The following is a 26,515-nucleotide window of genomic DNA, read 5'->3' as shown; positions in this document are numbered from 1 at the left end:
TCCCAGGGCTCATCTCAAGCAAGTCACTTCACACTTCTCTCAAACTCGTGTCCTCCTGTGGAGGCAGAAGGGGCTGAACGTGGCCTCTACCCTTATCCTGTGAAGTCCCTTTCCTCCTGCCACCATTCACCACTCCCAATTTGGCGGGGGTAGCTTTGCTCTCATCTTTTTAAAAAAATAATTAAATCATTTTATTGGGGGCTGGTACAACTCTTATCACAATCCACACATACATACATCGTGTCAAGCACTTTTGAACATTTGTTGGCATCATCATTCTCAAAACATTTGCTTTCTACTTGAGCCCTTGGTATCAGCTCCTCATTTCCCCCCTCCCTCTCCACTCCCCATCTCCCATGAACCCTTGATAATTTATACATTATTATTATTTCGTCATATCTTACACCGTCTGACATCTCCCTTCACCCACTTCTCTATTGTCTGTCCTCCAGGGAGGGGGTTATATGTAGAGCCTTGTAATCTGTTCCCCATTTGTACCCCACCTTCTCTCCACCCTCCCGGTATCACCACTCTCACCACTGGTCCTGAGGGGTTCATCTGTCCTGGATCCCCTGTGTTTCCAGTTCCCACCTGCACCAATGTGCATCCTCTGGTCCAGCCAGATTTGTAAGGTAGACTTGGGATCATCTTTTTAATGTATTTGCATATTTTAAGTGTCCATTTCATAATGGGTTCTAATGCTAATGAACGGTTTGAAATTGCCCGGGTGAGACAAACGTTCCTCCTTACAGTGAATTGCAGTCCAGTTGTGTGAAGGGGAAACCTGTCATTGTGAACTTTATAGCTGGATGAAGGTGGAACAACCAGAAAGAATTCATGACAGTGACCTTGCTTTGAGAGGAAGGTGACTCATCCCACTCAGCACCTTGTGTAGCAATTGTTGAATGGGACCTTAGAATGTTGTATAAACCTTCACTGAAAACAAAGTAAAAGAGCATCTCCTTTATGCAGCTGGAAGAAGTGGCCTTTACGCCAAGGAAAAGCCCTCACTTGATAGAAAGCAGGAGACAGGGACCCCAGTCCTACAAATGCAAAGAGTGGCATCCCGCCATCAAACCAAATGAGCAAGGGATGGATTCGTACCTCGAGTCTCCTTATAGACCTCACTGGATGGAATGAACAGAGACTGAACTGACGACATCTAGGGAGAGACACTGTGGAGAAGGCAGAACAGGCCACAGGCTGTCTGCAGAACACACCAGCAATTGCTCATGGGCACGGTCAACTTGAGCCGAAGGCCCATGAGACATGAGGTATGAACTTGTTTATATCCCACCTGAATCTAGGAAACATTTCAAGGATAAATTTGACTCATCGAACACTACTCGCCAAAGGTCAGACAAGCTGTGGGATGGACATCACAGACAGCATCGATGAGAACACAAAACATCGTGCAAAAGCAAAAGACGGGACCAAAATGCATTTCAAAAGAGCCCTGAACCTTTCTCCTGAACATGGAGAAGTTAAAGCAAATGAAACGAATGATGGAGCAGAAGAGTTTAACAGATTTCAAGGGGTGGCGCAGGAGGACCATGTGTTATAATGAAATGTGCGAAGCCCTGGATTAGAAAACCCAACAGGAAGATCAGATAAGGCAGCCTGAAACAACTGAGGAAAAATACCACCCTGAAGTTGCAGTGCTGGAGGATTCTACGGGCAAAAATTAAACGAAGCAGGAAGCACCGAAAGATATTAGGATTCCTCAGGGTCCCTGTACCAGAGTCACTTTTCTACCATTTCAAGGAGTAATATACAATCAAGCACCAGCGGTGCTGAAGGCAGACGTCCACACTGCACTGGAGCACCGGTGAAACACGGGACTTCAAGAATTGACAGATAATGACCGAGATATTTCAGTAAACAGACTGCAATGCTGGAAGTGCTCACTCGTCTAGGCACAGAAATGTAAAGACAGTTACCCGGCCAACCCAGAAGCAGAGACTTAACAGATACATCCCTGAGCCAATTGGAAAATGTGAACTACAGGTGGCAGATTAGATACGTGAATTGCATTACTGTTGATTTTTCCGAAGCTGATGATCCCGTGGTTATGTTAAAAAGGAAAGAATCAACTATGCATTCCCAGGACAAGCACACTGACATATTCAGGAGTAAAAGGCCCCCGTGCGTCTTAATTTCAAGCGGTTCAGAAATTATAGAACATATTCAGAGCGAGAAAGAGAAGTGAGGGTAAGTAAATCATAAAGCAAATGAGACGAAATGTTCTCAATAAGTAAGTGTGGGTAAAGAGCTAAGTTTTGAAACGTTTCTGTAATTACTTGCAAATAAAAAGTTAACAACAGCAAATTAAAGGCAAGGTTACAGCCCCATAAAGAGAAATAATTGTTAGCAGTTGGTGTTCACTCAGATTACATATTGTCCTTCTCAATTATAATTTAGTCTGATTGCAATGCCTGCCCATTTTCCAGATGTTCAGAATTTCTAGCTTGGAAAATTAGTATACAGACAGAAAAGTCTTTCCTAAATTCACTTGACTACCTATCCACGGCCATAAGGTCGATTCTGGTTCATGACATCCCCGTGGATTACAGAGTAACAACTGCTCGATTGGGCTTTCTTGGAAGCAGGGCGCCGAGTCTTTATTCCCAGACATGGCTGGGTCACTTCCAATGACCGACCTTTAGCTTGGTCTTCAACTCAAGCCTCAAATTCCCTCTTTTGGAGCCCCTTCCAACTCATAGCAACTCTGTAGGAAGGAGCCTCACCGTCCCATGGGTTTCAAGACTGGAAGTCTTAACAGGAGTAGAAAGGCACATCTTTCTGCCTTGAAGAATCAGCTGGTGGTTTTGACCGCTGACTTTGCGGTTAACAGTGCAGCGAATAATCCATTATGGCACCCTGGCTCCTACATCAGTCTCAGATACTGAAAAAATCATGCAGTATTTAGAAATGTCCAGATGGCCGAATAAACACATATGGCTGCTCAGAAAGGTAGCAAAGCTGTCAGTGAAACTGAGAGATGAAGTAGATAGTCCATTGTAGAAATAACTCCGTGTCCTTGTTCTAGGGAAACATAATCGGAAATGATGGGCCTGAGGAGGGACCACCGGGGCTTAATTAAATCACAGTCACCTCCAAATATTTCTCAATATGCTTGCATTTCATTTCAAGGGCAAAACAAGCCCTTCCCCGCTTTAGAGAATTGGTAAAGAATATTGGGGTTTCCAGTGTTTTTATGGAAGCTAAGTTCTGCCCCTTATCTCCTATGCAGACATACAGACCTCTGGGGTCAACTTTGGGCCCATCGCCAGTAACAAATTTCTTAGAAAATCTTAAAGAATGCTACAATGTAGCAATTCTGTGGGAAATTGCCTCATCTACGTTATGCATTTAGGCACCTCCGTGTGCATCTGTTGTTCAATAGTGTCTCAAGAAGCAGGAATAAAAAGAAAAATGGCTTTCCACTGAGAAGGTGGCTCTTCTGAAAAAAGAAGAAAGAAACGCGGAGCTTTGTCATCCATATAATTTGGGACCATTAGAAGGACTGTTAGGCATACTGTCATTAAATCCCTCTGGACTAACAACACAGCCCATCTGAAGCACAAAGCTCTAAACCCAGAGACAAGAGGCCACTCAGATGAGCCGCTGTGCCTTTTTCCCATTCAGAGGTTGTAAAGAGGAAGCATGCTGAATGCCTATGATTACCCAGGACTTGAAAATAGCTTAGCATCTGTCGATAGGAAGGGAGCCCCCTGGGGGCTGACTGCCAAAGGTGAACAATGGCCTGGGGGCCAGCATCTTCTTCAGGTCTGAGAAAGAAACCTGGTGGCCTGAGAAAGGCCAGCCCTATTATAAAAGGGAGCTCTTCTTCTCCAAGAACCTTGCACACCAGTCTTGGGGTGTCCCCACATTATCGAGAAGGGCAGCAGAAGAGCTTGCGCAGACCAACCATGCCATGGCCTGAAGCATGAAATGGACTGGAGAGATCGCCAGAAATTATCAGAAAGAATCATACTCCGTAGGCGGCCGTTCATGGTGGGGGAAAGAGCGCTACAAATTCGACAGATAATTACCTGCCCTCCTTCTGCTTTCTCTAGTATTGTGCAGGCTGGCTCGTACTGCGAGCTCCCTCCTGTTTTCAGGACCATGTGCCCTGGAGTAGCGGGCATGTGAGGTTCATGGAGAACAACAGTTCAGCTTTGTAACTGGCCGCAGGGAGAGCTGCTCCCTGGAATCGTTGTTATTACAGAGCTCCCTGTGCTAAGGCTATTGTAGGTTTGAGGGCAAGACTCACTTTCTCAGCAGTGGTCTACCTCCGTGGCAGGTCCCAAGCTTCCACTTTACATTTACATTGGCTTTGTTTCCTCCCAGATGATTCAGACGAAGTGGTTTACCACAGCCTCGGGTGCCTTTTCCAGGCAACTTGCCCTCATTATTTGCTGCAATACTGAACCAACCAGGACTTCCGTCTTGGCTTTCATTCTCTTTGAGAATAAATGCAGAGCGAGGGAAGTCAGAAATGGACTGATAAACCCTGCTCGTTCATGAACTCCCTGCCCAACCTCACAGAACCCGCACACATGCTTGTGGGTGTGTTCACGCACACACACACACACACACACACACACTCACATACACACAGACATACATTCGCATGTACATACCCACAAACACAAGCATGACCACACATTCAAGCAGTGCTGTTTCCTGGTGAGTACCTGTATGACTTTGCTTAGTTCTTAATCCTAGCCTGGATGGGATGGGGTTCATGAGAACACTGTATCTGTCCAATCTGTGACACTGTAAGACATGATCATAGCCCTCAAAGAATTGGAGGCACTTGACTTGTCAGGAAAAACACCAGATTTTGTTCTGCAAACCAAAAAAAAAATCAATTTTGGAGCGCATTCCAACTCAGAGCACGTCCATGTGCGTCCGAGCAGAACTGTTGGAGGTAAGATTTGTGAGGGTGGTGTTTTCAGGAGCAAACCACGAAGCCGTCCGTCCAAGGTTCCTCTGGGTGGGCTCAACAGCAACCTACCTGTTGGGCAACATATTGACTGTTCAGACCACTCGGGGACTCCATTCCGTCTCCAACTTACCGTGACTTCACTTTTTGGCTTTGGGCAAGGCCTGCAAGGAACTAACTCTCAGGTTCTGTCTGTCAAATGGCTGTGGTGGTTGGATGAAGATATGTCAACTAGGCCCTCATGGCTAAGAATGGAGCCAAATCTGTCCATCAGGTGGGAATTGATGATATCTGCGTCGGGGGGTGGTCTTTACTATGAGACTGAAGGACTCTGGGAACTGCCTCTCTCGGCCACTTTGCCTTCCTCCTCCCGGGACTTCTGGGACTCTCTGCCCCATAGGGGCCACCCAACCCTGAGAGCTGCTTGCACCCAGCCATGTGTCCACGGACTCTAGGTCCACATGGCTCTGTACCCACCAGCCTGTGATGTGTCTGCTTCGTGGTTCAGTCTGCCTTTCTGTATCACTGGTACGTGGCTGCGTGGCTGTGCAACTCTGAAGAAGGACTGATGGACTAGCATCAGACTTAGGGACATGAGTTGGACTGGACTGACCTGCCTTCTAGAGATAGAAATAATTCTTATTGTAAACCTCTTCTTTATATATAAGTGAGTGTCACTGGATTTGTTTCTCTAGATGATCCAGCCTAACACAATGAGGGAAGGCGATGGAAGGGGTAGGAATTAGGGTCCTGGATTCCGACACTTTTAGATGTCAGGCAGGTCCCAATGGGCCATATGGGACTAAGACCCACAGGAGCAGACCCATCTAGAAGAATCATTTGTTATTTAGCTCCAACCCATTTTGCATGCAGAATTTGAGGTCATTTAGAATTTTAGGAAAAATGGCTTTGCTTCCATAACTAGAGTGGGGATCAACACTGTGCTGGGTAAACAAAACACTTCGGAAAACCAGATTGGACTCCTGGGCCACTGGTTAGCAACTTCTGGGCTATAGGCCCCTCAAGGCTCCTCCTTGCCTGTTGTTATGGCATTTAGCTGCAGACACACAAACCAAATGTTCAGAAGCATGTACTGATCCCAAGACAGTCACCAAATTCCCACGGCTATCAAAGGGTCTAACTTTGTGCTGGTCCAAGCTGAATTAACTGGAAATTGAGATGAAATTGCCATGTTTTGAAGAGAGCAGCCTTAACAAGAACATTAAAGGAAACAAAATTTTCCCTTTTTTTTTTTTTTTAGCAGTAGAAGGCATTTCAGGCTGACACACGTGGAAAAGCAAATGGAAGTGTTTTGTTGGTTTTTTGTGTGTGTGACTTAGCACAACACGCCTGGCGCGCCTTGCTGCGAAAGCCCTCAAATGACATGCATGAGAGAAGGTACAGCAAATTTTTTTGAAAAAGCAACACACCAAATACAGCAAAACGCTCCGATCCAGGGAGACCATTTTGAAGAAGCCTCATTCCAAACTCCGTGAAGCTTTTTAGAAAGGTACGGCAACAGGCAACGTTTCCAAACCCGGGGGAGGAAGGATAGATTTTCTAGCTGGTACTTCTTCATTAGTGAGAAGAAAGCGATCCTGTTGCTATAGCAACTTTAAGATACATAGCAGGAACACATCACTGCTTTAAAGGTTCCTGATGACGAATACATAGACTCTTTCCAATGATCTTTTTTAAAATGTAAGAGTTCTTTTTCCCTTTTTCTTTTAAAGAGAAGAATCGCACAGAATGATGCTTTGATTTTCTTCTTCTTCTGCTCCCTCTGCAGATCACAGGACTTGTTCAGGCAAATTCTCATTTGTTTACACAAACCACAGATTTGGGCATGATCTAGGAAAATATGTCTGTTGGAGAGGAAAAATTTTGTGTTCACCAGTTTGGTCTCTGTTAAGGCAGCAAGGGAGATACATGTATGGTGTCTTATTTGGGGTTTTGGTTTTTATTTTACCAAAGTATCTCCTTGGTTGTAGACAGGCATCGCAGCAGAGTCAGGAAACGGAAGTTTATGCTCGGTTGTAACCTTCTCTGGACTGTCTGAATGGAGAGGTAATAAAAACCAGGACTTTGGTGGGACTGCACATCCAGTCTCTTCAGCATCTATAGCTTGGCTTCCGATGCACTGGACCTTGATTGCTGTCTCTACAAGATGGTTCTGTTTGGGCCCAGACCATTCAACTTTGGCGGAGCACCCTGAACAGACTGGAGAGTCAGTGCGAGGTTTTGAAATGCAAGCGGCCATGATTATATCCCTGGGGATCCCTTAAGTGGGAGTGGGGGCCGAGGGCTCTTATTTGAATGATTTGGGTAAGTTATTGGAGTCAAGCCTAGCTAACGTGTCCCAGGGCCTAAAGGCCGGGCAAACACTCTCGAGCAGATAACATGATACAGGCTTGAGTAGAACACAAAGGACGGACAACAAAGTCTTTTTAGAGTAAACATTTAGTTATTTTTATTAAGCAAAGATACACAATTTAAATAGAGGCCATGCCACGAAGACAGAGGGATAATTTAGGATTTGGTGAAGTGCAAGTTCCTACCTAAAACTTCATTTGCTCTGCATGAACAAGTGCCTTAGGCTCCTTCGGGTACAGCCTATTCTTAAATTAGGAGGTCGAACCACCTTCCATTCCGTGCACACTGGCTACGGAGTGTTCTTCCGTGAACACTGGGTATGTGCTGGGGGCTGTCCTTCCACTCCATGAGCACTGGGCACATGGTAGGGGTGGGCCTTCCTTCTGGAAGCCCGGCAGTGCTTTCCTTTGTTGTTGTCAGTTATCATGAAGTAACTCCCCTCGGGAGGACCGGTGTACAGTGCAACCGAACATTGCCAGGTCCTGCACCATCTTCATGATGGTTGGTTTTCTTGAGCCCATTGCTGGAACCGCTGTGTCTTTTGAGTGCCTTCCAGATCAGGCGGCTCCTCTACTATCACTGTAGGGGCAATATTCTGTGGTGATGCCTAGGGTTTTATTAACTAATTCTCAAAAGAAGATTTCCAGGTGTTTCTTCCAGGTCTGCCTTAGCTTGAACGCTCGCTTGTGTCCATCCTGATGACGCTGCTGGTATTTGAAATACTGGTGGCATAGTTTCCTGCAGCAACACACACACACACACACACACACAGTCATCGAATCAACTCTGACTCATAGACACCGTAAAGTACAGAGTAAAACTGCCCCCTTGGGTTTCGTAAGATGCTAAATCATTATGAGAGCAGAAAGTCTTCTTTTCCTACTGAGGAATTTCAACTGCCGACCGTACAGTAAGCAGCTCAGCCCGTCTATACACACGGCACCACCCGGGTTCCTTCCAGCGTCTTAACAGCACGCAAACCACCCCGCTATCATAAACTGACGGACGGGTATAATAAACAACAACCCTGCTCCTGAGTTATTTGCTTCCCTAAGTAACACCAAGCAACTGCTCAGACCTAAATCCCAGGAGACCCTTTTCTATATCCTCACCTTCTGCCTTTATTAGAAATAAAGAAATTATGATCAATTATACTCTCTCCACAGTCCCAAGCCAAGTGAGCATGAACACCGGTAGCAGTGAGTATAGGTCACACAGAAAACCTTTCGTATCTGTTCTGTTACACCTGACGCCAAAATGGGGAATGGAAATTCCATCTACGGAAAGTGATCTTCTTCGTACTTGTTGAGTTTTTCCTCCCAAACTCACCAGTCACATTCGCGAAGGCATTGCACTTTTCCCTGGCGAAGAAAGAGCGTGAAGACACAGTGCTGAGTGCGGAAGGTCAATCCAAGAGGACAAACACTAGACCCATCGAAGCTGAGCGAACTCCCAAAGCTATGACCCTGGGATCATCCTTAAACTCACAACCAAAAGTAACCCCCAACAGCTTCTGTCAACCAAAAAACAGTGTAGCTTAATTAGCAAAAAGAAAAAGGAAATCTTCTTTAGTATTGTGTCCTTTTGAGAATGAGCTATCTGGGGTGACATTGACAATAGCAAGTAGAAAGGTTAGATAAGGCACTCAGAGGACTGTTATCTTATGCTATGAAGGGAAGAATGATTTTGAAAAAGGAGAGTGAGACTATTTGTGGAACATGAAGAATGTAATCAATGCCTCTAAAGAGTACGTATAGAAATTGTTGGGTTTGTGTATGTTCTGTAACATAGATGCTTAACAAAAGCAAATATAAAACAAACATCTTCATTGAAATATAAAGGTAGGTGAATTGGGAAGAACTGGATTTGATCTTCACAATATTTTCCAGATTAAGGACTATACATGGTGGGAAATGCTGTCCCCTCAACCCTTAACAAATTCTACTTCCTAAATGTTTTTCACTCTGTACACTTCTAGTATAGGGTCTCTATGAGTCAGAATTGACTTGATGGAAGTGAGCTTTGAGTCTGTCCATCTGAACAAAGCTCTGCTACACAGTCTAGTCCAGGCTACCCACATATCTCACTTAGATACTGCAATAATCTATTAACTCACGTCTTTAATTCTGGTATTTTTCTACACTTTCACTCGATAATGGTATTCTTTCTGAAATGTAAAGCTACTCAATACAACTGCCTGCAATTGTAAAATGGTTTATCAGTAGTTAGCACTCCCAGCATGACATGAAAGATTCTTCATGATATATTTATTACCTCATGTTTCTCCACTAGGATCATAAAGAAGGGTAAAATATATCCCCCAACTGTGTCAGAGTCATAAGAACTCACTGTACCCGGGGTGGATATAAGCTACAGTATCAGTGTAAACTAAATTTACTGGGGGTTCGGGCTGGGGATGGGGACGGGGGCGGCATTCATTCTGTCTGAAAACTAAAGGACCCAACACAAAAGCACTTTTTCAACCCCTCCATATTTTAATAATATTTGAATTGGGCCCTAAGCCTGCATTCCCTTCTGTCTCTGATAGTCTATGATTCTAGGCTTTTCATTAAACTGTCATGGAATTTCTCTTTGACATGACTGATGTTCTTTCAGGTTACTCTGCAGGTTCACACGATGGCTCTTTCTATGGATGTCTAATTAGATATATGTGCATGTGTATATATACGCATATATGCACATATGCACACACATATAGATGGCTTCAAATTTTGTGGTAAAATATGGAATTAACAAATAATGGACACTGAAGAGGAGAATGGTACAGCAAAGTGTAGTGAAAAAATCAGATGATATCCTGCAATCGGGAAAAATAGCATCTGGGATCTCATAAGCTTGTCTGAAAATAAACAGCTATCTAACTGACGTGGACAGTAAGCCCACACAGAAGCAGCTCATCAGACTGTGTGATCCAAGGATTGCAGATAACAGTCCAAGATCAGAAGAGAGAAATTTATTAGCACTTAAATTCTTAATACCTGTTTGTAGAAAGAGATGGATGATGGTGAACGCCCCACATTCATTTGCAGAGGTCCCAAGGGGAATCGGGCCCTACTGAATACCCTGGGACAATTGAGGAGGAGTGTGAAAATCCCTGCACAGGACATTGAAGACCTGGTGGTGGTGGTGGTTAGGTGTGATCAAGTTGCACAACAGAAGGAAACATTGCCCGGTCCTGTGTCATCCTCACAATTGTTCTCATGTTTGGGCCCATTGTTAGAGCCATGGTGTCAATTCATCTTGGCAAAGGCCTTCCTCTTTTCTGCTCATCTGCTAATTGACCAAGCATGAGGCCCCTGGTGTCTAGGGACTAGTCTTTCCTGAAAACATGTCCAAAGTTGAGACAAAGTCTTGCCTTCCTTGCCTCCAGGAGCATTCTGGCTGGACTTTTTCCAAGACAGATTTGTTTGTTCTTTCGTCAGTCTACGATACTTTCAAAAAGTGCCATGGTGGATAATGCATCAGGCTTCTAACTGCAAGGTCAGCCGTTCAAAAACACATCCAGTTCCATAGCAGAAGGATGAGGTTTTCCACTCTCCTAAAGAGGTCCAGTCTAGGAAACTCACAGGGGCTGTTCTACCCTGTCCTATAGGGTCACAATGAGTTGGAATCAGCTCACTGGCAGTTAGTTGTTGTTGTTTTGTGTGTGTGTGTGTGTGTGTGTGTGTGTGTGCACATGTGCCAGGCAATATTCTTGGTGCTGCAGAGCGCTCAAATTAAAAAACTGAGTTCTGCTTTCCCATCCATCCAGATGTTCCAGCCCCAAACACTAAGGCAGCCCACTCCCTCTTAATTTCACCTCTGTATTTTCTCTCAATTCTGATTTTTCTTCATTGCTGTAGTTACAAGCTTATTTCTATGAAATCGTGTATCCTATGGCCTACACTTTTTTTAAAAGGGTGTTATGTGGAGCCATAATTTTGCAAGATTGAATAGATATAACAGATTCTCTAGTTTAATCATTTCTACCTAATATTCACAATCACAATGATCTTTTAAAGAAGCGAATCAAATCACTGAGATGTTTTACTTTATTTATTTTGGTTGCGGTTTTTGTGGGGTTTTAAAAAAAAACGTTTTATTGGGGGCTCATACAACTTTTATCACAATCCATACATCCATCCATTGTATCAAGCACATTTGAGCATTTGTTGCCATCATCATTCTGAAAACATGTGCTTTCAGCTTGAGTCCTTGGTATCAGCTCCTCATTTCTTTTTACTTTATTTTTAACACTATTGGTGCGCCCATGATTCTTGGAATAGAAATGAAAACCTCTTTTCCTGGCCTCTAAAGCAATATTTGATCCAGTCATGCCCATGAGCCCGACCTTATCTCCTGACATTTTCCAATTTCCTCCAGCTCCACTGGCCTTCTATTTTCTTTTTAATAATTTTATGGGAGGCTCTTACAGCATTGCATGTATCAGTTGTATCAAACATATTTGTAAATATGTTGCCATCATCATTTTCTAAACATTTACTTTCTATTTGAGCTCCTCTTATTTCCCTTCCTCCCCCTCCCACCCTGTGACCCCTTGATAAATTATAATTATTTTCATATCTGAAACCGTCTGCTGTCTCCTTTTATTCATGTTTATGTTGTTCATCCTCCTCCTCGAGGGTGGAGGTGGAGGGTTATGCGTTGATCATTGGGATCTGTTCCCCCTTCCTCCCCTCTTCCTCCTGTCTTCCCCCTACCCTCCCAGGCTTATCTGACCTGGATTCTGTGTGTTGTGAGCTCTTATCTGTACCTCCATTGGCCTTCTTGATATTCCTTGAACAGGTCAAGGTTTTCCTGGCCCCTGTCTGGAGCACTGTGCCCTCAGAACTTCTCATAGCTAAATCCTGATGCCGTTCAAATCTCTACTCAAATAGCAGTCCCTGGAAGACATTCTCCCTGACTATCTGACCTAAATCAGGGCCTCTCTCTGCTCTCCCAACATCATCATTGTGGGGTCCTTTATTCTGTTTGATGTTGTAACACTGTTCCCTTTCTAGATTTCTAAACTTGTTTATATATTCATCTTCTCTCTTCAGGGCATATTTATTGAGGATCTGTCTGGCAGGTAATGCTTTTGGTGCTCTGGGTACAAGGGGCGGGGGGAAACCACAACAAAGGCATAAAATCAAACAAAGCATCCGAATCCTGTCTTCATGATGCTTACGTCCTAGCGACTGTTCCATGCCCTTATTAGAGAGCAAAGAGCCCTGGTGACTTGGTAGCTACTCGCTAGATTACATTCAGAAAGGTCAGCAGTTCAAAACCAGCCGCTCCTCAGAAGAAAGACAGGGCTTTCTAGTCACAGAAAGAGTGACAGTCTCAGAAACTCACAGGGCAGTTCTACCCTGTCCTGTAGAGCCACTGTGAGTTGGCACCAACATGATGGCAGTGAGTTTGATTTTTTTTGTTTTGTTTATTAGAGAACAAGTTACAGTTGATTTACATTCTGTTAGCCAATTCTTTTTATTGTCTGTCTTCCTCCTAAAATGTAGGCCTTTGAATGGATAAATGACTAACGAACAGCTTCAGAAAAGTGATTATTATAGAAACTCAGTTATTATTCAGGCTCTGGAAGCATGTGGATCTACATGCAGTCTGCCTATTATGATCTCCCATGGTTGGAATCCGAGGCTTTAGTCAAGATTGGAGTCCAGTAAAAGACTGAGCCCAGTTTTGACTCCCATTTGTAGACAATGATTTCGATGATTCATTTAGGTCTCTTCCGCTATTATATGATTCAGGGGCTCCTGCCCTGTGGCCAACTGTACCCATTTCATTGCTATCAATTCAAATGTATTTCGTTGTCCTTGGACAGCATCTACAGCTTGGCTAACCAAAGGCTTTGCAGCCTGGCATCAGTGAACCTTCCAGAACATTCTACTGCTTTGCCAAAGCTCTCAGAGGGTCCTTTCTGGTGTTGAGTGTTAATTATTTGAAGTGATTCAAGTTCAAGGACTACTTGAATGATGTACCTGTTTAGTGCTGTCTGGGCCTTATAATTAGCTGTGCCCTTTGGGTGTATAAATCTCTCCCTTCGTTCATGATCCTCGGGTGGATTGAAGAATGTCTGTTACGCCTATAAAGTTTGTACATCACCAGCCAGTAACAGTACACATTTACACTGGATGAGCATGCATTATTGACAGTGTGCTTAATTACCTCCCAAACAATTCAAGCATCACCTGCAATGCTGACTGCTGCCTCCCAGGGAGCCTTAGAACATCTCGCAGGGCGTGGAGCATCTGCGTGTGCTCCAAAAAGCCTGCAGGTGCTCATACCGGGAATTGTTTCAGAATGCTCAGCCCCCAGTGACAGCTCCAGTCCACTTAGCAAGTCGGAGGCAGCGCCAAGAATAATCCTGCTTGCTAGTCATCTGCATCCCTTACAGAATACAATTAGGGGGAAATTACTATTATTAAAAGTAAGTATTTTTTCAAGGACTTTAAAACAAACATCAACCACCATGACAGCCACACCCGTGGAAGAATGTCAGTCTTGCCCTTTTGAGTCTGGATGAAGAGGGACTGATAGAGCGGGGAGATGAGAAACAGCATGGGCAGGAAAAAGACCAAATAGAACCTAACGAGGGGGACCACGAGGGAAGAATTGTGGGAGGAGAGTTCTGGGTCCAACTGGCTTTTTGGAATTCATGGCCTGGGCATGTCCTTTCTCTTCTTTAGAACATTTTTTAATTCTACTTTATTTCTGCAACATACTTGTATTAAGAAAGTACAGTAGCGTATGTATGACAGGATTTCAAAATTTCACAGAAAAAAAGCCACTGTCTTTCAATTCCATTTTCCACTAAGTTTTGAAGTTCCTCATATGCATGTAAATGAGATCAGAGATAACTACTGTTCATATTTTCAGCTCTTTTTTTCTATAAAGTCACACTACATAGATAAATAGATATGCAGTATGTCATATGCATATATATTTGTTGTTGGCTGTGGTAAAGCTTGGTAACCCCATATGCAATGGAAGGAAATCCTGTCTGGTCTTATGCTAGCCCCATGAATGGCTGCAGACCACACCATTGAGTTCCATAGGGTTATCATTGGCTGGGTTTTTGCAAGTAGAATGCCAGACCTTTCTTCCTAGCCTCTCTTATTCTGGAACTGCTCTACTGAGACCTGCTCAGCATCATCACAACAAGCAAGCCTCCCCTGATAGATGAGTGTCATTGTACAGAAGGGACATTGGCTCAGAATCTATCCCGGGTTGCCTGCACTGAGAATTCTACCACTAAACACGCACCACGGCCCCTCAAAGACTCAAACGTATACACCAATCTGCATGATCACCCCTTTCCACCTAGCTTTTCATGAGAATGTTTCCATGACCATAAATACTCTCGAGAAACAAAAATTTAGTGACTGCCTAAGAGTCCATCATGTATAGATTGACTGAAATAAAATGATCTGTCTATAAATAAGAAAGGACTAGAAGCCAAGCACTGGGGTCAGCGGTGGGGAGTGGGAGGGCCGTTACCTAGATGAAGATGAGCAAACCCAGCTGTTGTTTCCAGAAACGAAATATAAGCCATGTTTCTTATTCATACCTGGTATTCGGGTAGGTGGGGCCTGAGTCACTGCCCTTCAAAGAGGCTGTAAGAGAAACAAATAAATAAAACAAGTTTTCACAATTCAAAAAATTTTATTTTCTATATTTCATATTATTTTTTACCAACAGTTTTTAAAAATCATTTTATTAGGGGCTCATACAACTTTTATCACAATCCATACATATTTCAGTTGTGGAAAGCACACTTGTACATTCGTTACCTTCATCATTCTCAAAACATTTGCTCTCCACTTATGCCCCTGGCATCAGCTCCTCATTTTTCCCCTCCTTCCCCGCTACCCCCTCGCTCATGAGCACTTGATAACTTATAAATTATTATTATTTTGTCATATCTTACACTGTCTGATGTCTCCCTTCACCCACTTTTCTGTTGTCCATCCCCCAGTGAGGAGGTTATATGTAGATCCTTGCAATCAGTTCCCCCTTTCCGCCCCACCTTCCCTCCATCTTCCCAGTATCACCACTCTCAGCACTGATCCTACAGGGATCATCTGTCCTGGATTCCCTGTGTTTCCAGTTCCTCTCTGTACCAGTGTACATGCTCTGGTCTAGCCAGATTTGTAAGGTAGAATTGGGTCATGATGGTAGGGGAGGAACCATTTAGAACTAGAGGAAAGTACCAACAGGTTTTTTTTACCAACAGTTTTATTGGCATGTGATTCACACATCATACAATTCAATATCACATCAAGAAGAGTTGTACAATCATTGCCACGATCAGTTTTAGAACACTGTCTAAAATCGTGTACTCCTCATTTTCCCCACGGAGCTGTCTCTATACCTTTACTGTCTCTATAGATTTGCCTGTCCTGGATTTCATATACAGGCAAACATTAAAAACCAACCAGGACAACAATGTACAACAGATAAAATCCTCAATCAAAAAGATAGGAGAGAAATTAAAAGCCAGAATAAATGTAAAAGGATCATCAGGGAGAACAAGGGATCGGGTGCTAAATTATCACCTGACTGCCTCTGCAACCAACCACTTTCCATTCTGCATTCTGCATGTTAGCAATGCTGCTCACATCGCTGGCCATGGCCAGAGGAGATTCTCCAGGGATTTAATCCACTCCAGCATTGTTTTAATCATTTTCTGATTTCTTCTATTTTTGTATACCATTTTAGTACATGTAAAATATTAATGCACCAAAATAACTAAGCAATGTCTGTATGCATGCACCTGTATTTACAAATAGGTATTACATCTGCTAATTCCTTTTAAACTAAATTTGTGTGGAGCTTAAGCAAGTTTAGAGACACTGCTTTAGACTTTGGCTACTGATGGATCTTGGTTTGTGATTAGGGTGGAACTAACTGGATGCGGTACGGATGGAATGCCAGTTTGGTGTGAGCTTGGGGAGCAGGGGGCAAGATGAATCTTGGAAAGGTAAATAGAATCCATGTTTGGTGGAGACTGGCACCTAGGTGTTTGGGACCTGGGAAGGGGACTTAATCACAAGATATCAATCACCTGGGAAAAGAAGCCATCCAGAGTAGGTTGAAGAATGATCAGGTAAGTGGTTTTATGCGGTACTTCAAGATGGAAGCTGAAGTCATAGAAAGTCAAGGTAGAGACCAGGACACCTGAGAACAGACTGCAGTAGCTGATGGTCTGAGAGCCTTCCTGGGGCACAAATTTCAAATGGCCAGTAGTCTACCCTCCTAGGCAGTTACTTTGTAGGTATGATAAGTGTGATCCAAAACAGACAGATGAAGTCCTCTCTAAGCATGGCTCTGATTCGTGGTGAATCCTGGCGTTTACAGACGTTATGCAATCTATGTCTATCTCTAAGAAACTATGGTTCCTTCCTTCTCCCCTCCAATAAAAACAAACATAAAATAAGAACACCAAAGCTTTGAATTTGGAGGCATTTTAGCCAGTGTGTATCCTTAATTATGTGACTCAATGACTGTGTAAACCATAAAAATGACTTATCCATCTCTAAAGACCTTTATTTTTTCAAAACCACTTTATTGGGAGTTAATACAAAGATCATAGCATCCCATAGTTCAATCACATCAAGCAGTATTTTATCATTGCTATCACAATAAGTTCCAGAACATTCTCTTTCTTCTTAACTCCTTCATATCAGCTTGACATCAGCTCCCCTTTACCCTCCTCCATCTGCCCTGTATCCCCCCACCTCTGCTTGCTGTCTACAGGTTCATCAATCCTTGGTTTCATATACTGAAACCAGAAAAACAAAAGATAATTCAACCTTAAAAATCTGACTAGACCAGAAGATGTATACTGGTACAGACAGGAACTGGAAACACAGGGACCAGTAGTGAGAATGGTGATACCGAGAGGATAGAGGGAGGGTGGGGTAGAGAGGGGGAACCGATTACAAGGATCTACAGATAACCTCCTCCCTGGGGGATGGACAACAGAAAAGTGGGTGAAGGGAGATGTTGAAAGTGTAAGATATGACAAAATAATAATTTATAATAATAATTTATAAATTATCAAGGGTTCATGAGGGAGAGGGAGCTGGGAGGGAGGGGAAAAGTTAGGAGCTGATGCGGGGGCTTAAGTGGAGAGCAAATATTTTGAGAATGATGAGGGTAACGAATGTATGGAGGTGCTTTACACAGTTTATGTATGTATGGATTGTGATAAGAGTTGTATGAGCCCCTAATAAAATGATAAAAAAAGAAGAAAATTCAAGAGGGCTACCCGCAATGACAATATACATCAGAGCCAAACCCTAATATGGAGGAAGAAAAAAATACCATGAAATCTTGAAAAACAGATCAGGTCCAATGTGTATGGAGTGGGCGTGAGGGGTGGGGGAACCTTTAACTGTTCAAGTCAGGTTTATCATTTTGATTTCCAATGCACTCTGTTGGGTAACCTGCTTACTTCCCATCCCTTTCTTGTGGATAGAGGGAAATCTCTGGAAGCCTGTTTCCTGTGTAGCGCTCATAAATACATCTTGGGCGTCCGCCGTCACCCACAGTCTTCTGCAAACTGGAATTTCACAATTTAGGCTCTGATACTATTCCCTCCTTTAGCTTTGGATCACATGATTTATAATCCTTCAGTCACTGATGTTCGTGTGCTTTGTCCACGTGAAGTTAGTTGACATATCACTTAGATGGCGCTGCTTGCCTGAACTATTTTAAGTGGTCACACCCATCTTGAGTTTTTATATAACCCCTGGCAATATGTTTTATACGAAACGTGTAACTCAATCCTAACATAACTGTGCTCCATTCATATTCAACAGTGAAGGCTCTAAGCCAGTGGTTCTCAACTTTCCCAATGCCACAACCCTTTAATACAGTTCCTCATGCTGTGGTGACCCCCCAATCATAAGGTTATTTTCATTGCTATTTTGTAACTGTAATTTTACTGGTGTTATGAATTGGGCAACCCCTGTGAAAGGGTCATTCCACACACCCCCCATGGGGTCACGACCCACAGGTTGAGAACCACTGCTCTAGGCACTATGACGAGCAAGATAAAGTGTCAGAGAACATAAGTTGGTCAATGAAAGTGGCAGTGACAGGGGCCACTGTGCATTGACAGCAACTCTTGTTTTGGGGGTTCATGATGAGTTCCAGTCTTTGTGTGTGTATGCAGATAAACCTTTAATTTGCACACATATGCTCAAATATATGTGATGTGGAGTTTCGATCTTGATGGTCTCCAAGCAATCAGAGGACAGCTTGCAGAACATCGCGAAGGACTGGGACTGGCTCTCGAAAGGAAATAGGCTGTGTGGCCATGCCTGCCCTTCCCTCTGAGGGATGATGGAGGGAGTTTTATTAAGCAGTTGAGATTCTACACTCATCCTGACAAGAAGACCATGTGCTCACACGTTCTCCTTGGTGGGGATATGAGCAGCTGGAAGCCAGCAACTATTTCTGATGGTGCCTCCCATCCCAAATGTCAGGCTCTCGGTCTGAATTCTGTCTAAACTTATCCCAACACTCCTTAAAAAGACTAAGAATCGACGGGGGTAGGCAATAACCTAATACACTTCTAGGGCACAAATCTTAAATGCCCAGTTGTTTAGTAGGTGTGATAATGTGATATAAGGTGTGATAACTTAGTAGGTGTGAAAATGTGATATAAGACAGATGGATTTCGGTCTGTCTCCAAGCCTGATAATTAGATTTTAAAAACCTCAAAAGTTTGACAAGATCAAATACCCAGAGCTTTTAAAATATCCTACTTGAAATAACCCCTTCCAAGACAGTTAATAATTCGAGTTTTCTTAGACTCCCCTCCCCCAAACCCAACACACAAGCTCTAGACAGCAACCCCCATCTCTGGGACCATTGCCTTCGTCCATAATGCCGCTGCAACTGCCTCTTGGGCCTCACTGCTAACCCATTTCCATTCGGTCTGACTGGTGGATCTTCTGGGGTGGAAAATTATTTAAAGATAATTCTTACTCTTTAGAGCAACTGGTAATAATGAGAAAGACTAATGGGCATTCATAAGCTGTGAGAAAACATAGTTCCCATTTATGCATTATTAATTTATGCAAACTGTTGTCAAGTCACCACATTCACTGTGCAATTAGGCTGGAAAAGTCCCCAGACTCAAGATTACATTGCCATGCATACTTGTGAGACTTGGTTCACTAACATTTTCATCAGTGCCCTGCTTAAAAGAGCAGAGAACAAGCTCATTAAATTCTTAGATGGTGGGATGGCCAGAGTATTAGAGAATAAGATTAGAACCAGGTCTGGCCAGATTAACAAAATCATCAGAGTCAAATGTGTTTTTCTGGGACAGGCAGGAAAAAGATAAGCTCCCCAATGCACACGGGGTTACAGAGAGCTGTTTAGGAATAAAAACCAAGTGGCCAATAGATATAGAAATAGACTGATGGAGGGAAATGAAGTCGTTCAATGGAACACTGGGGTCATTGGAATTTCTGCGACCCCTTAATATGGGGTCAGACCTCGAATCCATGGATTCCGGAAGCCTGAATCCATTTACCAGATTTCGAAGAAGGCCAGGGAGCTCGTTTGTTTTCCTGCACTTTTCTCTCCTGATTTCCTCTTAATGAGCTTGGTTGATGGTTCATTGCACTGTCCTGATCCACGTGCCCTGTAGTAAAGTGTGTGGACTCATAAAAACATTTCACTTTCATGAGCAAATCATGGCCTCCTGCAGAAGAACCGGACTCTCTCCTTCAATGCCGTGGCTCTCTCGTTTCACCTTTCCAATTAAATAACCCCCAGGTAGCTCATGCCCAATGAAATAACCCCCACAAGGAATTCTCCTAAACACATGAGGTTCTGTCCCTCAGTGCAATCCCCAGGCCAGCTGTTTGGATAACGCCATTTACACCACAGCCACCTAACCAAGGTGTCCTGGGTGAACCATGAGTCAATAATGCTGCAGCCAGAAGTCCTCAAGCATTGCCCATAAGTGGACAGAGGACTCGCACATGGCTGACTCAGTTCCAGCTTCGTGGCGTGGTTATTTTACCACATGCAATGTGTCAACCAATGGGACTCACTGGATTCAGCTGTGGCTGGCCGGATTGCTGACTGCCAGCAAAGGCCATTTCAGAGTCTTACTCTGGGGGGAAGTGTTGGGATTAGTAGCTCATTAATAGTCAGAGTTTCAGCAATCGTTTTACCTAACCTGCCTGTTTCACAGCAGAAGAAAACAGAGCCCAGAAAGTAGAGCGATGTTGATACAAATTTACACGGCAATTATTATTCACTCCTGTTAGTCCCTGACTTGTGACATCTCCAACGTACAACCAAAATGCTGCTCCATCCTGTGCACTCCGGTGATAGGTGATGGGCTGGATCACTGTCATCTGTAGATTCTTTTTTCCCCACTGGCTAGTTTCACAAGTAGATCACCGGGCTTGCTTCTTGTCTGTCTTAGTCTGGAAGCTCCACTGAAGCTGGTTGAGCCCAATCAGCAACATGCCAGCCTCCCCTGACAAAAAGGGGGCTGCACAACATGAGTGGCATTGTGCAGGAACAGAACGCAAGCTTCCTTCCTAGAAAGTGAGAATTCTACGACTAAATCACCATGGCCGAACGATGGTAACCGTGGATTAAATTGCCGACGTGCCCACAGATAGCCTCGCTCTTAGGTCAGTGCCCTCTCCACTGCTCCATCATCAGACTGTTTTCGAAGAGTTCTAGAAGCTTCTTCTTTCTTTTCTTTTTGAAACCTCCTTCTTAATTGACAGCCTCTTCTAGAACTTTTTTACAACTACAACTTTCGGTGAAATGCATGAGTCGTGCGATGTATAAGGTATGGTAGTGTCATTTCACACTATTTTTAAATCATTTTATTGGGGGTTTGTACAACTCTAATCACAATCCATACATGCATCCATTGTGTCAAGCACATTTGTTGCCATCATCATTCTCAAAACATTTTTTTCCACTTGAGCCCTTGGTATCAGCTCCTCATTTTCCCCCTTCCCCCTTCCTCATGAACCATTGATCATTTAAAAATTATTATTATTTTGTCATGTCTTATACTGTCTGATGTCTCCCTTCACCCACTTTTCTGTTGTCTGTCCCCCAGGGAGGGGGTTATATGTAGATCCTGTAATCAGTTCCCCCTCTCTACCCCACCTTCCCTCCACCCTCCCAGTATCGCCACTCTCACCACTGGTCCTGAGGGGTGCATTTGCCCTGTGTTTCCAGTTGCTGTCTGTTCCAGTGTACATCCTCTGTTCTAGCCGGATTTATAAGGTAGAATTGGGATCATGATAGTAGGGGTGGGGTAGGGGAGGAAACATTTAACAACTACAGGAAAGTTGTATGTTTCATTGTTGCTACAATGCACCCTGACTGGCTTTTCTCCTCCCCGCAACTCTTCTGTAAGGGGATGTCCAGTTGCTTACAGGTGGGCTTTGGGTTCCCAGTCCACACTCCCCCTCACTCACAATGATATGATTTTTTTGTTCTTTGATGCCGGATACCTGATACTGTCGACACCTCATGATCACACAGGCTGGTGTGTTTCTACCATGTGGGCTTTGTTGCTTCTCAGCTAGATGGCCGCTTGTTTATCTTCAAGCCTTTAAGACTCCAGACACTACATCTTTTGATAGCTAAGCACCATCAATTTTCTTCACCACATTTGCTTATGCACCCGCTTTGTCTTCAGTGAATGTGTCAGGAAGGTGAGCATCATGGAATCATTGCAAACATTTTAACAGGACCTCCAGTGGATGTTTACCTGAAGACTTAGGTGAGGCTGTATATACCACCAAGGGGAACTCTCTGAAGCAGATTGAAACAGACCCCAGAACAGACTAGACAGAAAAGCCGTGCACAAATTTCAAGATATGTAGGTTTAAAATCTTCCTGCACCAAATGGAATGTTTTAAAAGGCAGCAGTAAGTCCTCATATCTATTAGAATGGGAAGAGCAGGAATGGAGTATTGATAAGACAAGAGAAAGAAGCTGCCAGAAGTTACAAGAATCATGGAGCAGAGGAAGTCAGGGGATTTCCTTAATCCTCAGATCTTGGAGTTGCATCTCACAGAGAGGGCCAGGAGGGAGGGAAATAGGCTAGGCTGGTGACTCTCAAAGTCCTTTCTCCCTCTTTAAGTGTCCTGCAAGCTACAGAAAAGTCTTTTCAAGGCCAGGGAGACATATTAAATCGTCACACTTAATGAGAACAGGACTGTTTCTTTCTTTTTAAAGATGACATCATTGGGGCCTCTTACAGCTCTTCCCTAACAATCCACACATCATCTGTATCAAGCATACTTGGACATATGTTGCCATCATCATTTTCTAAACATTTATTTTCTATCTGAGCCCATGGTATCAGCTCCTCTTTTTCCCTACCTTCCCTTTCTCCCTCCCTCCCTCCCAAGCACAGTTTCCTTAGAAGGGTTGTGAAGTGCTGAACATGAAGTAGATATTGTGTTGGGAAAGATAATTGCCCAGATTTCAAAGGGTCCTTCCAAACTGCACACCCTTTGGTTGGCATGTAACTCATGGATAACCCAGATTCAGGGTCAGAAGCTACAGGCTCTTCTGAGCATTTGTACGTGGATGTAGGACCTCATGGCACTGTCTCTTGAGGGGTCAGGGTTCCCAGTGTGGATAGTGTGATGATGTGCAATTTAAAGCCCAGGAGTGTAGGCCTATTTCTCCTTGAAAGTTGGGTATGAGCATTTATGAGGATTCTTGACTATCTTGGATAAGATAAATCATAGTGTCCATCTTGTAACTAATTAAAAATGGTACAATCTGTTCCAAAATCTGTGCTGGGCAGCACATTTCCCGAGCCCCTCCCAAGAGGTTATTCATCTCAAGCCACAACTTTTCCAAAGTCCTTTGGTCCAAACGACACACTCCTGCGATTGAAAGTTTTCATGGTTATCATTTTTTCCCCCTCAGATGACCCAGGAACCTGCACATCATGCGCTTTGGGGTATTACATGTAAGTTCGACCTTCTTTTATGTGGCACTAACTTTTCTGCAGCTTAAGCATTACTGACTTCATCCTAAATCCCGCGATGAAAGCAAAGGGACCTGGCAGCCTGAAGCAACTCGGTCCTGTCAGGCTGCTAACAAGCCTTTCTCGGATTAGCAATCAGCGCCCAGCTGTTTTCTTACCTCAAGAGGAGGTCTTCTCTTTCTTGATCCTGGAAGCCCCCCAGTGTGACACTGGCATCTAGGAATCATGCCGTGGGTTCTCAAAATTCAGAACTCGTCGCTTCTGGACAGGACTTAAAACATATACCTGACCCAAAGGAAGCTCTTTCCAAAGATTTGCATGAAGGCTTTGTCCAATGTAGGAGCCCGATGTTTCAGGGTAAAGGTACACATAGCTCATGATCACTCCACATGGAGGAGGGACCCAGGCCACTGAAAAACCAAATTCAAATGCCATCAAGTCAATGCCAACTCATAGCAGAGCTGCCCCTACGAGTTTCTCTTTATGGGAGTAGGAAGCCCCATTCTTCTGCCCTGCAGCCGTCAGGGGGTTTGAATTGCTGCCCTTGCAAATCACAATCCAACTCATAAGCACTCCACCACCAAGGCATCTCATTTGCCTACAGAATCCAAGTTGGTAGGTTTCCGTGTCCACAGCCCTTCCTATTCCAGTGTCCCTCCTGCTGCACACACAGGTCATCATCCTGGAAGGAAACCTCAGAAAGGAAGGCAGAGGAGAAGCCAATGAAGAGCCTGCATATGGACAGGCTGAGTTGCTTCCCGGGGCCGTGCGAATGGCTAGAGAGGTCTGTGACATAAGAGTTCTCCTATCCATTCGCTCTCTTCACCTTCCCACCACGATGAGCAGGGACTAAGGACCTGTGACGGTCTACAGATGAGTAAGCGGAAGCTCATTGAGGAGTTGGCTCTGCCCTATGTGGGGTCACAGCCTCGGGTGGGATCTGGGCACACCCATCCCCCACACTACCCTTTACCACCTCTCTATTCCTAGAGACTTGAAGTGAAGTAGTGATATTAAATAGTAACGGTGATGGGGAGTACGAAAGAGAAGGGATGTCCCAGCAAGCTGAAGCCCATTAAAATGATCGGGTAACGCTTGTTGTTACTTAAACCTTAATTCAGTGTTCCCCATTATTGTCTGTTGTTCTCGACCTTGACTGAACTTCCCGAGCCTTGCCCACCTGAGCTGCTGTTACATTAGTGGCCGCGTCATTAAGGGAGAAGTGGAAAAGAGGCACTAGGGATTGATTAGGACAGTATAGACCAGGTGACGTGTAACGAGTGCAGAGTAATTTGTCAGCAGGCTCATCGTCGCTATTTACCCAGTAGATGTTTACTCTGCCTGCTGTCAGCTCCCCACGCAGAGATGAGCAGCTGACATGTGGGCAATCTTTGGCAAGCACCCGTGGTGGAGGGCACAACATAGTTCTTGCAGAACCAGCGGGAGTAGAACTTGGACTCACATAAAGTTTTAACCAGGCAGAAATGGGCAAAGGATTCTCTCTCCACTTGACTCCTCTATCGTTCTGTATTCCTTTTGCCAAACTCGCCTCGGGTGATGTCATAGTTACTTGCTGGGCCGTGAGCCACATGGTCTGTAGTTCATGGTCACCAGCTGATCCGTGGGAGAAAGATGGGATTTCTACACCTGTAAACAGTGATGAGTCTCAGAAACCCACAGCAGGGTCATTGTGAGTTGGCATTGACTCAATGGCAGTGAGTTTGACTTGGGTTTTAACGCTCCCATACCTGCCTTCTTCATCGTGATCAGTTAAAGTCAGAGCTAGCCCTGTCAGCCTCTCAGATTCACGGCTGCTATTGTAATAGGTGTGTTTCACCCCCTAAGAAGCAAATAGATTGAAATTACACATCGCAATATAACCAAGAGGAAAATGTGGGATTCTTTTTCAAGGAAACACACATTTATTACCTTTTCAAATATTTAATAACTTTGAATACAGCAAATAAAAATGCTAAACAATAGCTGTTCTTAAGGAAGTAATAACAAGATGTCCCCTGATAGCTGGTTGATGCTCTGAAATTTATCAGCGTTAAGTACAACTTTGGTCCATGCCCTCTTGAAATTCAGCTTGCTATTTATTCAGTTGCGTCTGATTACATTTTACTATATAATAAGAGAAAATATGTGAAAAATGTCTGCATAAAAGCTAAAGGATTGCTATGTATAATAATATATGTTACACATGATACATTGTGCTGTAGAATATGGTATACATAGCCTGGTCACAGATAGTTTGGTAAACTACTTGAACTTAACCCTGAGTGGTCTCCATCCCACGCAAGTGCCAGGTAGATGGTGGCAAAAGCACACCGATTTTGATACAGACCAGTTAGGATTCCAGAGCTACCTTGAACCAGCTCTGTGACTTTCAACACTTGACCTTGGCCCTTACTCGGTGCCCTTATGTAGAATTTAAGGATGAGTAATCTCCACCAAAGGAGCCCTGGTGGCATAGTGGTTCCTGCAAGGCCAGCATTTTGAAAGCACCGACTGCTACTTGGGAGAAAGACGGCTGGGGATTTCTATTGCCCATAGTTACAGTCTCAGAAACCCACGGGGCCAGGTCTACCCAGTTCTACAGGGTCGCTATGAGTCAGCATTGACTCTGTGGCAGTGAGAGCCTTCTCTCCCCCACAGCCCTGATGTAGAATGTTCAGAGGTACAGAGGATGTGGTTGGGGAGTTGGTTTCTTCCTTCGAAATCCAAATATTTACCCCTGTTTAAAACAAACAGAAAAAGATGCACAGACCTCAAAGTGAAGGATGGTGCTTCAGGGAGCTCTCTCAGCACGTCTCATCAAAGAAAGCACCTTTTCTTCCTGCAGGTTTCAACAGCAGTGCTACAGGACCTGCCCCGAGAAAACCTACCAGGAAGACTTCGAATGCACGGACTGCAGTCCCAAGTGTAGGGGCTGTGGCCCCCAGGAGTGCTATTGGTGTGAAGAGGGCTTCTTCCTCCTGGGTAAGCCCACCCTCCGCCTGGCCGCCCTCAGCCAGGGCTCCCAGAGAACTCCCCTCAAGGGTTTCGGGGTCCTCGTCCCTTGGTGTCCTTTGTCCAATAAGAGGCTTTAATTTGACTGGGAAATAACCATTAGCCAAGACGGTGGTATGCTTTTGTTCCAAAAGTGTAAGGCGAATTCTACT

The 26,515-nt window shown here is 44.1% G+C and overlaps 1 protein-coding gene across 3 annotated transcripts in view; it reads left to right on the top strand.

Moving 5' to 3' along the window:
* The window catches only part of PCSK5 (proprotein convertase subtilisin/kexin type 5), a 516,123-nt gene that overhangs the window by 430,148 nt on the left and 59,460 nt on the right, over positions 1-26,515 (top strand). For all 3 annotated transcript variants that reach the window (XM_075560524.1, XM_075560523.1, XM_075560525.1), the window contains 2 exons: positions 23,291-23,333; positions 26,197-26,333. In XM_075560524.1, the coding sequence (XP_075416639.1) occupies positions 23,291-23,333; positions 26,197-26,333 (180 nt within the window). The remainder of the gene's footprint in view (positions 1-23,290; positions 23,334-26,196; positions 26,334-26,515) is intronic.

The sequence above is a fragment of the Tenrec ecaudatus genome, chromosome 10 (genome assembly GCF_050624435.1).
Source record: "Tenrec ecaudatus isolate mTenEca1 chromosome 10, mTenEca1.hap1, whole genome shotgun sequence".
Classification (NCBI taxonomy): domain Eukaryota; kingdom Metazoa; phylum Chordata; class Mammalia; order Afrosoricida; family Tenrecidae; genus Tenrec; species Tenrec ecaudatus.
Note: the sequence above shows the minus strand (reverse complement) of the source record. Positions and strands in the feature narration are given on the sequence as shown.